At 32.9% G+C, this 16,729-nt stretch overlaps 1 protein-coding gene across 1 annotated transcript in view; it reads left to right on the forward strand.

Moving 5' to 3' along the window:
- Positions 1-13,487, forward strand: part of LOC135206030 (fibrillin-2-like) — a 141,822-nt gene extending 128,335 nt beyond the window's left edge. The window contains 3 exon segments of the mRNA XM_064237200.1: positions 3,943-4,085; positions 4,519-4,648; positions 10,362-13,487. Of these exon segments, the coding sequence (XP_064093270.1) occupies positions 3,943-4,085; positions 4,519-4,648; positions 10,362-10,770 (682 nt within the window). The 3' untranslated portion in view covers positions 10,771-13,487.
- The last annotated feature ends 3,242 nt before the right edge of the window (positions 13,488-16,729 follow it).

The following is a 16,729-nucleotide window of genomic DNA, read 5'->3' on the forward strand; positions in this document are numbered from 1 at the left end:
ATAATATAATATAGATTATATATATGATATATATATATTAGATATATATATATTATATATTTTATATAATATATATATTATATAATATATAATATTATATATATATTATATATGATTATATATATATATAATATAATAATATATATATAATATATATATGAATATATATATATATTTTATAATATAGATATATATATATTAATATATATATACTATATATATATATAATAATATATATATAATAATAGATATATTATATATATATATAATGATATATATATATATATATATTATATATATATAATATATAATAGATATATATTATATATTTATATTATTTTTATATATATATCTTATATATATAATTATATAGAAATAATATATATTGAAATATTATTATATATATATATGATATATTATATATATAATATTAATATAATATTAATATATATGTATAATATATATATATATAATTATATATATATAGAGGATATATATGATATATATATATAATACATAATGTATTATTATATATATATATATAATATATATATTATTTATATATTGATAATAATGATATATATAATACATATTGGATATATTATATATAATATATGAATAATATATATATATTATATGAATAATTATTATTATGATATATATATAATATATATACATATGTATAATAGTATATATTGATATATATATAATATATTATATATTATATATATAATTATACTGAATATATATATATATATATATAGGATATATATATAATTATTATTATGATATATATAAGATATATATATATGATATATATATATAATAATATATATTGATATTATTAAATTATATATATTATATTAAATATTATATATATATATATATAATATATATATAATATATATAATCAATATAATATAGATATGATATTATATATATATATATATATTGATAATATTATATATATTATATATTATATTATATATTATATAATATATATAATGATATATATATTATTAATAATAAAATTAATATATAATATATGAAATATTAATATATATATATGATATAATATATATAATCGATAATATATTAATATGATATATATATATATCATTATAGATATATATAAATTCTATATCTATATGAATATATATTATTATGATTATATATATATATATCATATATATATATTATATGGTATAATATATTAACGATTTATATATATAATATATGAATATTTATAATATATCATATAATATAATATATATGATATATATATATATATATGATATATATTATATAAATATATTGATATAATATAATATATATATATGATATATTATATATATAGATTATATATATATATATATATATATTTATAGATATTATTATATATATCTATGATATATATATATGTATGATAATATAATTATATATATTATATATATTATATTATATATTATATGATATTTATATATATTCTATATATATATCTATATATATGATTATATATATATATATATATGATTATATATAATTATATGAATATATTATATATATATTATATATATATATATATATACTATATATTGATTATATATATAAGATATATACATATAATATAATATATAATCTGATATATAATTATAGATATATATATCATATATAAGATATAATATATATATATAGATATATATATCCTATATGATATATCATTATATATATATATATAGATATGAATATATATATATATGATGATATATTATATCTATATATATATATATATATATATATATAGATATATATATAGATATATATATATATATATATATATATATATAGATATAAACATATATATATGATATATATATGATATATATATATATCTAATAAATTTATTATAATATATATATGATATATATACTATGATATAATATATTATAATATGATATATATAATATAATATTATATATTTATATATATATGATATATGATTATATATATATATATAGGCGATATATATATATATATGATATATTATATATATTACTATGATATATATATAAGTATATATATATAATATATATGATAATATAATTTATATATATATAATATATATTATATGAATATATATATATGATATATATATATATATATATATATATATATATATATATATACTTATAAAACATTATTAGATGATATAATATATATATATATACTATAATATATATGATATATGATATATATATAGATATATATATGTAGTATATATATACGAATTATTAATATATTAATGTAGTATATAATATATAGTTATATATATATATATAACCTAGAATATCATATATATATATATATATATCTATATATTATATAGATATATATATATATAGATGTATATATAAAATGTCTTACCTTTATGGAAGACTCTTGTTAGCATATGGAACATATATCATGAATCTTTCTGGGGCTACTTCTCTAGGTTTTTTAGTAGTTTTTCAAAGCAACCTCTGCTGGCATTGAAATCGCCAAGAACAGCACTTGTTGTAGGCATTACCTTACTTAAATCGGCATGCAGCACCCTCACTTTCACACAAATGATCACTTCAGACACACTATCCCGTACTAACTGTTTTTCGTTGATCCACCAACAACAGCTAAAAAGTTACATCTTTGAACTAGTTGCGATCTCTGTTTAGATAATGACATGACCCCTTTCGCAACATCAGCTGCCTTGATTTAATCTTTCTTTGCTAGGATAGAGCTGATCATTGACACCGACTTGCCATACATTTTAGTGAGATCAACTACAATTGTCCCACTTTCATACTTCGCTACAAAGTCTTTCTTGAATTCTATCATATTTCTGGTCTTTTTCACCGAAGGGGTGGCACTTGCACCTCTCTTGGGCTGCGTGATAACTACTTTGCAATGAGTTTTATGTGGAAATATTGCACAAAACACCTGTGGTAATGAAAATTACGAGTGTGGAGATGCTTGTTAGGCAAGAAACAAAGCCAGAATGGGTCATGAGAGAAAACGGGATGCTTTGTTTAGGCACTTCATACTGGGCCTAGTCATGCATTAATGAGTGTAAGAAAACCGAGGAAGAGTACGATAACTGAGACAAGATTTCTGACAAAAGTGTCTATGAAAACCGAGGTTCCACTATATTATGTAATGTGGTTGAGTAAGAGAAGGCCTAATTAAATAACATCATCCTTTTCAGACGTGACATAATTTTTAAGGGTTTAGCCACCATAAATCAGTAATTGTATAAAATGCAATTGATGGAAGGATACAGTACGTATTAAATTTATAATGTATTTGTTGTGGAAGACATCAGCCACTGTAAATTCACCTCTAATCATCCAAGATCATACTGAGCTGATTAACAGCTCTCCTAGGGCTGGCCCGAAGGATTAGATATTTTTACGTGGCTAGGAACCAATTGGTCACCTAGCAATGGGACCTACAGCTTATTGTGGGATCCGAACCACACTATATCGAGAAATGAACTTCTATCACCAGAAATAAATTTTTCTGATTCCGAGTTGGCCGAGCCGGGAATCGAGCCTCGGACCACCGGATTGGCAGCCCACCTCGAAAACCCCTCAGCCAGCGAGGAACTCATACATCTCTTGACTGTTACAAAATTTTTCATGGATTAGCCTGTTGTACCATACTGCAGTCTGATTTCAGTATGAATGAATAAATTAGAGGCTTCATTAAGGAAGGGCACATTCATTTTTTATGGGCTTATCAATTCTTGCAGATTTCAAAGGTTTTCAGTTCTGCAGTTATGTTGAAGAATAGAACCACAAAATTACCCTTATTTCCCAGAGCACTTTTCACCCATCATTTACAATTATTTCTTTTTGTGTTCAATATCGTTACTTATCCTTTATCCTGATGTCTTTGTTATTTAAACAGAACATGTACAGACATAGATGAATGCGAGGAATTTAGAGGTCGTGGGCGCTTGTGTATTGGTATGTGCATCAACACTGCTGGATCATTCAAATGTTCATGTCCAGATGGCTACAGATTGGCTGTTGATGGTCGAACATGTAAAGGTAGGTTTTTGAAAAGGATTGCTTATCATAACATTTTTTCATAGGCAAATGCCACAAAACAGTGAAACATCAAGTTTAGATTGATCTGTTCATATGTTAAGAGTTTGCACATGGTTTCTAATGGGTCAATTAGCTAGTTCCTTACATTGTACTACTCACATATCAAACACAATTATTATTGCACTAGTAACACACACCATGTTTTTTTTATTAACTTATGAGTCTGGGTAGATTTGTGATGTTAAAATAATGTATAAAGCTAGTGAGATTAATGTTAACAAACTTCAGTACTCGTTAAAATCTTAAATAACTTTACAGTATACATGATAAATTTACAGTATACATGAGAAAAAAGTATGCAGAGCAGTTGTACCAGATGTGTACTTTTCAAATATAGCTTGAATATTTGTACTCTACTCATGTCTTTTTTCAGATATTGACGAATGTGAAAGTGGTACAGTTTGTCAAGGTTCAAATGAGCAATGTGTCAACACACGAGGAGGATACAAATGCAATGCCATCACTTGCCCAACTAACTACATTCGTGATACTCAACACAAAAAGTAAGCCTACAAACATAATGCTACTTCAGAACTCTTGCATTGTGCTGAAAATTTTTGTTTTCTTGCAATATAAATTTACAATTGAGAACATTTTCTTTCAACTACTACTAGTTAATTATCTTACTAATGTAAGATAATTAACTAGTGTTAATTATCTTACAAACCTCTATACGTATTGAATAATTTCAAATGTCAATAATAGTTGTGGTAGATCATCCAAACTAAGGTACAGATGATCCTGAACTTAAGATAATTTGACTTCACAATAGAAAGGTGTGATACCACACAGGTAAGTTAGGTCTTTAATGTTAATGATGAAAGAGCTTAGAGTGACTTGGCACATGTCCACCTCTGAACCATGAAATCTTATAGCTGTACACATCAATTAGAGACCATCCCCAGCTTTGCTTTAATTTTATCCCAATTTTATTATTATACGGCATGATTAAGAAGTCTTTCCAGCTTTCTGAAGTATTCTGGCTTATTTTATTACTTTATAATTGAATTTTACCTTTCCTTCTTGCTATTCAGTGTGGAATTCAGTCAAATTGATTTTCTTGCTTTCCTGGTCTATATAATACTCTGATTAATTAGATGTTGTTCATATAGGAAACAAACCTTCGGTCATAACATTAGGATAAACTTTCTAGCACCAGTTGGAAAACTGGTAAAATGAATAAAAAAATTGTGTACGCAAGGAACTATTAGCATCTGTTGAATCTCCCACAATGCCTTTAGCATCTTGTGATCCCATCAGTTACTTTCTTACCGCCTTTAAGAGAGGATACGTTTGCTCTCGGTCATTTAAAGCTTGTTTTTATTTTGCCCACTTTTTCTTTTCTTTCTGTTTCAGTGTGTGTGATTCCTGTGGGTTTGTACAGGTATCTGAATATCATTGATCATTTTACCTCCCCATCCAAGATTTCTTTGGGATCTTCCAGGAAACGATGAAATGGCCGGGTATTAGTGGGTTTCCTTGTTCAATATTATCAACATCAGTATTCACAGATCTACACCCAACATGTAGTAGGTGCAGAGAAAATGTATGTGCAGTTACTATTTCCATTGTTCCACCGACCAAAATCAACATACAGAACAAGGATTGTTCTGTATATAGATTTTGATCAGTGGAACAATGGAAAAAGTTTTATGAGAAAGTTCAGTACAGGAGAAAGGAGACGTCGCCATCTTTGGATGACGAAATGCCTTCATCTTCTTTAGTTCTGCCTAATCGTGATACTGATACATGCGTTTCTTCACCTTTGCTAAATGCTTCCCACACCCTGTCGGGTTCATCCAATGATTAGTTTTTGGACGCATCAAGAAGGTTATGGGAGGTTTTGTACCTAATTATGTGGGCAGTGTTAGGGGTATCAGGGTTACCAACCTTGAATGGCTTGTTTACCCACTACATGGCATCGCACTTCCCTCTAGGGCCTCCTTCGACGGGTGTCCTGTCTCCCCTGTGGTCTCTATTTTATGGGGGCCAAATGCCACAACGTTTGTAGAGACACGATCCCAACAGCACAGCATTTTGGATCTCACTTTGCAGTTCCTGCAGGGTTACCAGTATCAACCCCGCATTTTCCATCAAACATGCAGACGTCACAGCCTCCTTCCAAGCTCTTCTTTGGTGTCATTGGATACAACAACACTTTCGGATTCGGTGGCACACACTTTCATGAAGAAAATGTAAGTGTTAGAAGAGAAAATTGATAAGACACGCAAGAAGAAAAGATGCACGTCTACTGCTCCTTATTCTTCTTTCTCTCTAGCTCGGCATCATCGTAAGCTTCGATGTCGTCAATGCGTGCTCCAGTTAAATAATGGAGGATAAGGGACTTTGTGGCTGATCCTCGTGCCAAGAGAAGATTAATTTCTTCAAGCTCAAGAAGTTGTTAGCACCAAAACAAAGAATGACGGCCATCATTCTAATGCGTCATCACAGCTGAAAAAATTGACGGATGTTGGGGTGGAAGTGTTTCAAGTGCAGTTGGAAGAGTGACAGTGGGGATTCATTGATCTACAAAAAATGGCAATCAGGTCCCAATCTCTCCTGTAAGACCATTCAAGATGAGGAGAAAGGACAAAACTCTCCAATTAAAAGCTTGAATAATACAGCATTTTTAACTTCTCCTTTGAATAAAGGAGTTCATTCTTCTAATAGACCGAATAATAGTGAAGTTGTTTGCCCCTGGGCTGGGAGTTCGAGGTCAAGATCACCATCGGCCACAGCAGACAGCCGTGGAAATTTTTAAGACGGATGCACAACTTCATAGGAGCTGTCAGCTTGGAGGAGTAGGCGGCTTTCTTGTTCTCAATCAAGGAGCAGAAAGGTATCAACAGTCACGTTCGCCTGGCGGTTTTTCAAGAGCAAGCTAGGGTTGGATGTGATAACACAGGTGCTGCAGCCGTAGGATTAAGTGGCCATGAATCCCACAAGACCACAGACATACATCTGGTGACAAGAGTAATATCCCTTTCTCGGTGTCTGAACAGAATGTTTTAGAAGCAGAGGAAATAGAGAATCAGGAGTTAATTGACTTGATTTGTCAATTCAATAATCTCTCCAGGAGGACTGAAACTCCTTCGCCCATAGATCCAACTGGAATTGGAGTGCTTTCAGGACCAAAGAAAGATATAAAGGTATCATATGAATTGCTGTGTTCAAGTCATGCGGAGTCAGTGTTACAGCATGTGAATGCACGGATTTCAGAGAGGAATAATTCTGTTGTTCCTTTGCTACAATGAAATATCAATCCAGATGTTGTGCAATTAAGACCTGGGTTGACCTTAGACCAGGTGAAAATGGAGTCTTCCACTTATCAAATTTGTCAAGAAGTGGCTACATTGGAATCAACAGCTTCTATTTTCCAAACAGCATCATGGTTAGATCTTTGGTCAACAGCGGTGGCTAAGATTATCTCTTCAGATTCAGCCAGGAGATTACGAGGGGGGACCCAAAAGTAACCGGAATTGTGTCATAGAATTTTATTCAGTTATTGTTACATGTTTACAGTCTTATCACCTTCAAAGTATTCTCCATTTAAAGCAATGCACTTATCCAGACGTGTTTTCCACTGTTGAAAGCAATTCTGGAACTCTTGTGAAGTTATGGCTTTTAATGACTCCGTCGTTTTCTTCTGAACCTCTTCAACGTCTGCAAAACGTTTTCCTTTGAGGGCTTTCTTCATTTGGGGGAACAAAAAGAAGTCACAGGGAGCGAGATTGGGTGAATAGGGAGGGTGGGTAAGTGGGGTCATGCCATTCTTGGTCAGAAACTGTCTCACACCCAAGGCGGTGTGCGCTGGTGCATTGTCGTGATGAAGCCACCACCCTCCACTTTGCCACAGGTCGGGGCGTTTCCGTCTCACGACAATGCACCAGCGCACACCGCCTTGAGTGTGAGACAGTTTCTGACCAAGAATGGCATGACCCCACTTACCCACCCTCCCTATTCACCCGATCTTGCTCCCTGTGACTTCTTTTTGTTCCCCCAAATGAAGAAAGCCCTCAAAGGAAAACGTTTTGCAGACGTTGAAGAGGTTCAAAAGAAAACGACGGAGTCATTAAAAGCCATAACTTCACAAGAGTTCCAGAATTGCTTTCAACAGTGGAAAACACGTCTGGATAAGTGCATTGTTTCAAATGGAGAATACTTTGAAGGTGATAAGACTGTAAACATGTAACAATAACTGAATAAAATTCTATGACACAATTCCGGTTACTTTTGGGTCCCCCCTCGTACATCATAAGCTGAAACGGACTAGATACAGGTAAGTGAAAGCCATGCTGTTAGGAGTGTTCAATAATGTATGATACTTTTCAGTAGCAATGCATTCCTCTCTGTAGCAAGAAGAAAGAGGAGTGATAACAAACCCACATAAGAAGATACGCTGGTTTGTCATGAGAACAGATGCAATAAATTGTCATTGTATGAAACTACCAGATTTAGGAACCTAAAGATACTCATAAATTATAGGTTCGAAGGTTGAAGTCAATTGTTTTAGAATATTTTTTATTCAGAAATTACTAAAGGTGGAAAACTCTCTGTCGGTTTATAATACATACCTACCACCAATGAGCAAGTCTATCCTAATGTTAAGACCGAAGGTTTGTTTCATATATGAACAAATGACAAATTTTTTAATCTATTTATTTTTCATAACTCACAAACCTGAGGTCTTAACATATAAAGGCCAACCTTGAACTACCCCTATGACAAACTGGGTTGGAAGAGTAATTGATGGGATCATGAGATGCCAAAGGCAATGTGGGATATCCTACAGACCTTGTGATCAAGCACAGATGCCAATAGTTCCTTATGTACACAATATTTTTATTAATTTTATCAGTTTTCCAGCTAGCACTTAGAATATTTTCCCTAATGTTAAGATCTCAGGTTTGCTAGTTATGAAAAATACCAATTGATTAAAAAAATTTTCATTTAGATGATATACTAATTAACAAACATGTAAATCTGTTGTCATTTAATTGTAGCAGTAAGCTTATCAGTTACCTCTTGTTTGCCGGAGATGTTTCTCATCTGTGAGTAGTCTGCAGACAAAAGTTTATTATAAAAGGGTGCACACAAGGATATATGTCCAAAACTTTTTCCTGTTCTGCCTCAAGATCTTTATTTTCTTGCTGGCATAAGATCTAGGAGCACTACTCTTCTAGCAATGTTTCACTGCTTACTCATCAAACTCTTCACTTGCTCCAACCTTTTTCCTGTCCTGCTCAGTATCTCACCTGCTCTTGTAACTAACTGTTCACCTACTATGGCTGGTGGTTGGTTCCACCCACCAAGTATGACTGTACCTCTGTGTTTGTAGCTCCTTCTGTGTCACAAATACATACTGTTATTGGATCCAGCCTCTGTGCAGCCAGTTTTTCTGATATAACAGCCAATGTATTGCTTTATCTGTAGTGTAGTCGATTTTACTGTTGTCTACTTTGCAAACTCTTGCTTCCTAGCAGGTCCACTTGTTGTTGATCTACTGCTGTTTCCTATGAGACATCTTGCATATGAGTGTCAAATCTCAGCCTTTTGAGGAATATCAGCCTCAGCTTGTACCATACTGTTTCTTCCGGCACTTCAGTTCAGTAGTGCCTGTGCAGTCTCCAACACCTGTTTCTTCACTAATAACCACACTTCCTCTCCAATTGTTTCCTTATTGGCTGTTTCAGCCCCTGTTACATTTACTGGCTGTGGCACCCCTTGTTGTTGTTTTCATCAAAATAGCTATCATTGACTGTTTTTGTTTCAGCTTCCATCTTCATTTATTTGTTTCTGTGTTCCTTGCTAATGCTGTACCAGTACCTTCTGCCACCGTGGTGGTTGTTCAGTGTTCTATTCTTGTATCAAAAAAGCCAGTCATCCTCCTCCATCATCTTACAGAACTTGTACCTCAGTAATGGTTCAGGCAGAAATACATGCACATCTGATGATGATTATCAAAATTGTCAGGTTCAGAGAAAAAGAATAGTAAAAGATGTGAGATATATACAGAACAGTTGGGATTAGGTATCAAACCATTTAATTCTTAGTTATGGTAACTTAATGGCTCAATTAATTCATTTTACCTAAAGTTAAGTTCATTAATTCATTTTTCACCATAAGAAGAAACCTACTTGCAATTTGAATGACAAGACTAGGTTTCTCTAAAATATACTCTGTATTACATAAATTTTTTTCTATCCATTTCCTCAGCCGATGCAAAAAAGTATCGTTGTACTGTCGCGAGGATGATGAGGTCTGCCGACGTAAGCCACTCAGCTACTCCTACAATTTCTTACCATTAGTAAGCAATTTAACATTGCCAGGGATTGGACAAGTTGATCTTTTTACTATGCGAGGCCCACTTTGGTCATCCACTACAGTACAGTTTGAGTTGGAATTAGTGTCTGCTCGTGCTCCAGCAGGTGTAGAAGCAGCAACCAGAGAATTCTTCCACCTTAAACGAACAGCATTCAATCAAGCTGTTATTTCCTTGGTGAAGTCAATTATGGGGCCACAGGAGGTCAAATTATCACTCAATATGCAGCTTTATCACCAAGGAGCATATGGTGGATCTGCAGTAGCTGAACTCCTGTTATATGTATCAGAATATGATTTTTAGTTTTTAATGCTATACGTATACATATAAGGACTTAAAAGCAAATTATATAATGTAATTTTCATATTTATTTCAAAATAAACTAGTGTAAAAAAGTACTTAAAATGTATTTTAAGCCATACTTAGTATGATGAACTCCTTAAAACTAGAATGAGACTGTAATCTGTAACCCTTAAGCAGAATGTCCAAAGGTTATATATTAAGCATTGTAAAATATCGAAATTATCTTTGTAGTGAGTCCTTTTATGTACACAGTAAATATGCTCAGGTTCCAAATTTTCCTTTCATTTAAGGAAGGTTCTCTAATCATTATTTACAGATACTTCTTCCTCTAGTATGAGTTGAAAATTGTTTTCCATATGGAGCTTAAAATGCAGTTGACTACTTCAGTTCTATTGAATTAGTTAAAAGTGCACAGTATTAAAGTTACACTTAATATAACAATGCTCAAGTACAAAAGCTTGGTTTAACTTACAAACTGCAAAGTTATGGTATGGTGAAAAACAAGTGCAGTTTGGTAGTTTACTAATTATCATCAGTTCGTTCTAAGGAAACACATGTACAAGTTTTATACAATGCTGCCTTAGGTAACAAAAAAATAATAAAAATTTACTTTTCACTGAGAAGTAGTATGGTATTACTATGTTATCTTCACTTTACTCACTCTTCTTACTTAGAAAATGGTTTTGCATTTCCAATGCAATTATGATGGTTGATTTTGTATTAGTTCTTGCTCTTGCAATAAGACTATATACTAAGTACTTGACTTTTTTGCAGAAAGCCTTAGGACAGATTGTCCTTTAAATCCACCTCTTGAGCTTAGGGTCTACTTGATAGTGAAGCTAATGTACAGATATCAAAGCTAAACAATGCATTGATGAATTGCAACTATACAGTACATATAAAAAAGAACAAACAAAAAAACCATTCTTAAGGCACCCTTTACCCTAGAAGAATTATTACTGTTGTGAGCCACACTAGGCCTCTCTTTAGAGAAATACATATACAGAAATACTTGCACTATGTATACTTTTGCCTGAAGAGGAGCCTAGTGTGACTCAAAACTGTAGCGATTCCTATAGATTACAGGAACCCCTAAGAACAGGTTTTTATTTATACAAAGACAAATTTGAAGGCAAGTGTTCTGTGCCCATTAGGAATATAAATTGATTATGTAATTTCTTCACGGTCCGTACCACAGGAAGCAAAAAACTCACTCCATGGTGACTCAAAAGCAGACTTGTAATGTAAAGGATAAAAGCATTTAACTTTTTTCAAGCAATATTAAGTACTGTATAGTATATACAAGTCACCTTGGAGAGATCTGCTGTGTTCAAAAACCCTTTCTACAGGTGTATGCATTTTTATCGAAATCTCTGTTGCCCCATCGTTTGTGAAACCGTAACTGACTCGGAGAATATGGAGATTTCATGCTAGTTATTTCAAAATTCTAAATAAAAGTTGAGAAGCTTTTAGAAAATCCATATACCATGTAAATAAGAAATTAAACTAATTTAAAAGTAAAGTACTTAATTAAATTGAACCAGACAACTTTTGAGCAAACCTAAACCTCTTTACTGTTTGTATCCTGTTCTAGCAAGATGATAGTTGGCTGCAAAAATAAAATGCATAGTACAGACACTGTTGGTGATGATACAAAGTATTGTTTGGGTGAACATAATAATCATTATTTAATGCTGTGTACATTGGATGTTAGAAATTAATTGGAGGTCAAAAGCAAAATGAGTAAATTCTAATCAAATACGTCTATAAAATATTAAATATGGTCATAAATATTTCCTTTACATATTTAATCTTCATAAATTCAAAACAGCAATTTTATTTACTGGTTGTAAAGTGTAACCAGTAGATCTCCATAGTTTTTGGATAATGTAAATGTGGCCCAGCTGTCCACCCATCTAAATTGCCTTATTATAAATCCTTCCCATTTTATGTCATATGCACACACTACACAAGTCAATAAAAGCAAAAATAAAGCCCAAATTTCCTCAACGTAACAGAACTGTAGTGAGCAAAATGACTAAGCCAGGATAGTTGTCCCATGAAAAGAACAATATTACAATAGATTACAAAATGAACAGTCCTATCAATAGTTTAAAGTACTATTTAAATAAACACTTGCCAAGTAATAGTCTATTATATTAAGTCAATAAAACCCATTAAGAATAATGCATCAATGTACATAATGTACTGTACAGTAAAGTACTACATCACTCTACCTTGAGAACCCTTCATACAATAATATTGTAGAGATGTATTATACATATATTTTTTAGCTATTGTGCAAACAACATCAAGGGTACACAAAAGCTTTGCAAACAAGCAAATGTACTATTAAAAAATCTGAAAAGAAATGCCTGTTGAGTCCATATATAGTATACACAGTATACTGGACATACTGTGTGTGTAGAGCGCAAATTGTTAACTAGTATTTAAAAGTACATACCAAAAACTACATTATAAAGACTATTATATTGTAATATAAAATAATGTATATTGTACCTCACATTTTTCATGCTTTTTCTCCCATCAATGTAATTCATACTTTACATCACTGTACAGTATATGCAGGTGTTAAAGGTCTTAAACAACGCTATAAAACTGTAAATGATGCTTAAATACTGAAAATTCAATAGCAAAATATACCTATACGTAGTAATGTATCCCACAATAAATTTAACAATAAACTTTAGACACCCTTCTTGTCTCTGATTAATTCCTGTAGTACTTGTGTTGCACTATGTACGTACATAAGTATTAGTAATTTTAACAAAAATATATTGTAACTACAAAATATTAAGTGTACTTTTCAGTAAACTGAATAATAACTGTTTGATTGAATAGCTGATTATGAAGTTTGAGCCTTAAGGAACTACCAGGTAATTAAGATTATGATTACAGTAGTGGGAGTTCTCAAGTTTTCTCCCATCAAAAAATTCGTACAGTAAATAAATATACGTAAATACTATTTATTTTGTTAAAAATCTTGATCTCTCATAGGCCATCCCTAAGTTTATCTTTTTAAAATTTCTACCTTCACCATTTAAATGGTATTTCCCCTTAGATGGTTGTAACTCGAACAGTGAATAAGAACTTCATGCCTCTTATTCTCTTATCTCTCATGCATCTTTTCAGCATGGGACTGGGTAAATATTTTGACACCATATCAGGTTGTACCGCTGAAAGACATTTCTCCAGATCTCTTACTGTGCTACTGCACAAGAACACTTTTTATGTGGGATATTGGCTTAAATGGGGGTATGTTATGTAAATACCTTGAGTGAGTTGTGTTCATCCCTTAACACCAGATCAAGCTGGTCTCGCTGGTAGATTGAAACCTGTAGATAAAAACAAGACAATATCCACAAACAAAAATCGCAGTCTTGTTCATCAGATGAGCACAAGAAATCACTGGCAGCATGACACAAGAGAGGGTATTTAAAGTGTCTCCTTGGCTTCAACTCCAATGTCCGACAGATGACCCCAATTAAAAAATAGGTTTTGACATAGGGAAAAACTTTTCTTGGTAGTCACTGTTGAGTTGTCAAGGAGATAGCCTTTCCAGCCTTTCCATTGTCTAACCAGACTAATGTCAAAGGATTCTCCTTTAGCTGGTCTTGTGGTCGGGTATTGTATCGAAATGGCAGACATTGTAACAACGTGATGGAGATCAATGGACTCAGGATAACAGGGCACTTTCTCTTATCCTCAGTGAATGCTGAACAATGTTTACTTAGATCAAAAACCCACAAGAAGAAATGGCTATACACGTATGCTCCATCATATTGTTTCCATATGACCAGAAACAGACTGAGATGCCATGACTTTCTGCTGGTCATTGCAGGATGATCCCTTACCTAAATCCCATGCCTTTTTGTCAGGGAAGTGGGAGGGTTTTGAGGACCCAACAGAGACTACCAAAAATAGGTTTTTCCTAAGTCAAAACCTGTTTTTTGATAGTGTAGTCACTATCTTGTCCTCAAGGAGCTTTACAAGGAAACTGACAGGTAACTAAAAGCTCTTGAATTTTAATCCACAAATTCCTAGGCCTCATTCTTTATTCTAAATACCTTAAGGTTTGGTAGCAAAGAACAAGATACTAAATGCGAATATGAATTTAGGGTGAAGTTCTGCGGTGAATTACCTAAGCATGCTGGGTATGGATACAGTAATGTCAAACCGATAGTTAGCATACCAGCTGTTAGGAAGACCCATGGTTTGACGCTGCAGCGCCTGCGGGTCGCGAATAACCATGCCACCTACCAATACTCAGTATATTCAAATTTGTTCAAGCTCATGGTAATAATGTTGCTAGAGTACACGAAAAAACAGATCTTCCAAGATGTCTGCCGTGACCTCTAGGTAAACCTTAAGAGCATAATGTTTTTTCTGCTAAATTTAATTTACGTAGAATAGGAGATTTCCTCCTTAAAGAATTCTCATTCTTGGCCAGGAATGACAGTCCAGAGGACAATAAGAAGTTTGTGTGATGTATCGTCTCTGTCTAAGAGTGCCCATTTTGCTAGTACAAGTTCCTGATATTAATGCAATCAAGAAGATCGCCTATTGTAGTTGTGAGTTGTGGTTGTATGGGGTCCACTGAATCAAGGGGCTGAGCAAAGTCTAAGCAACTTGTTCAGGGACAAAGTAATTAGAATATTTCTTTTATAGTGCAAAGGACCCCAGAAGGGAAGTGACACCTATGTTAGAGACAATCCCAAATCCATAAAGCAATGGTTCTGTTAATGCTGCCTTATAATGCATGATTGTTTTAACTGCAAGGCAATTGTCTTCAAAAAGGGATAAGAAAATTTAAGGGTTTCCGTAGAAATTCTGACTGGGCTCTCAGTATGGATATATGTAATCTAACCATATCTTCCATACACTGGTAGTTTTGAACTAGGTGCCCAGTAATGTTGGGAGAGTAATTTTCACAGTAGTAAATATTTTAGAGACCCACCTGTAAAGGTCTCAGCTCAGAGAGGAGGAGCCATAAACTAATTTCCCTCCAACTGGCTGGGATAAAACAGCCGACAATAGTGTAATTCATCTCTTCGCCCATTGTTAAAGTAACAGGAACCAATTCCTCTTTTGCCAGTTAGGGCTATTAAGTAAGCTGTTCCTTTGAAGGTTAGGAGTTCACTCAACACCTTTGAAATCTGGAACAATGGAGAACAAAAATATATCGTCCTCCATTTGTTCCAGCCTTGTAGGAAAGTATCTCTTGCTGTTGCTTGACTGGCAGTTTGTGATTCTCATATATGGCAAACAGGTCCACTTCCAGCTCTGGAAGCTTGTTGGCTATTGTCTGAAAAGAGTGGTTGTCTAACATCCACTCTGTTGAGGCCGTTGTTTTCCTTGATAGGGAGTCTACTATTACATTGATAAACCCCCTGAGGTGAATTGCAGACAAGTGCCGCTTCCTTACTTGCACACTTGAAGGATGGCTTGCATTATCATACTAAGAAGAGGAGAGTGTGATCCCAACCTCCTCTTGTAGGACATTGCAGTCATGTTGTCTAGAACCAACCAAACGTCTCTCTACTGAGTTTGGTTTTTTTGAGACGAAAAGAGCCATCAGCTCCAGGAAATTTATACAATTCCTCTGAGTAGCTGACCACCTCCCTGCCACCTGACAATCCTCCCAACCTGTCAACAAGGTATCTGTGTATTGTCACTCATGCAGACTGTGGCGTCAGGGTGACCTGTTTCGCCAAATTCCTTACAGGACCAAGGCTGAAGTATCTCCCAAACTTTTTTAATCTTTTGATTAAGTTGGTCTTGCATCTTTTCTTGCATACAATAGCCAGAAATTATTCACATTCTTTTGTTGCAATCTGTGTATTGGATCTATTATTGATGCAAATTGCAACAGGCCCATCATAAGTTCTAATTGCCATTTAGAAACACTGGACACGTTTTATGGACTTGTTTTAGTATG

The sequence above is a fragment of the Macrobrachium nipponense genome, chromosome 29 (genome assembly GCF_015104395.2).
Source record: "Macrobrachium nipponense isolate FS-2020 chromosome 29, ASM1510439v2, whole genome shotgun sequence".
NCBI lineage: Eukaryota > Metazoa > Arthropoda > Malacostraca > Decapoda > Palaemonidae > Macrobrachium > Macrobrachium nipponense.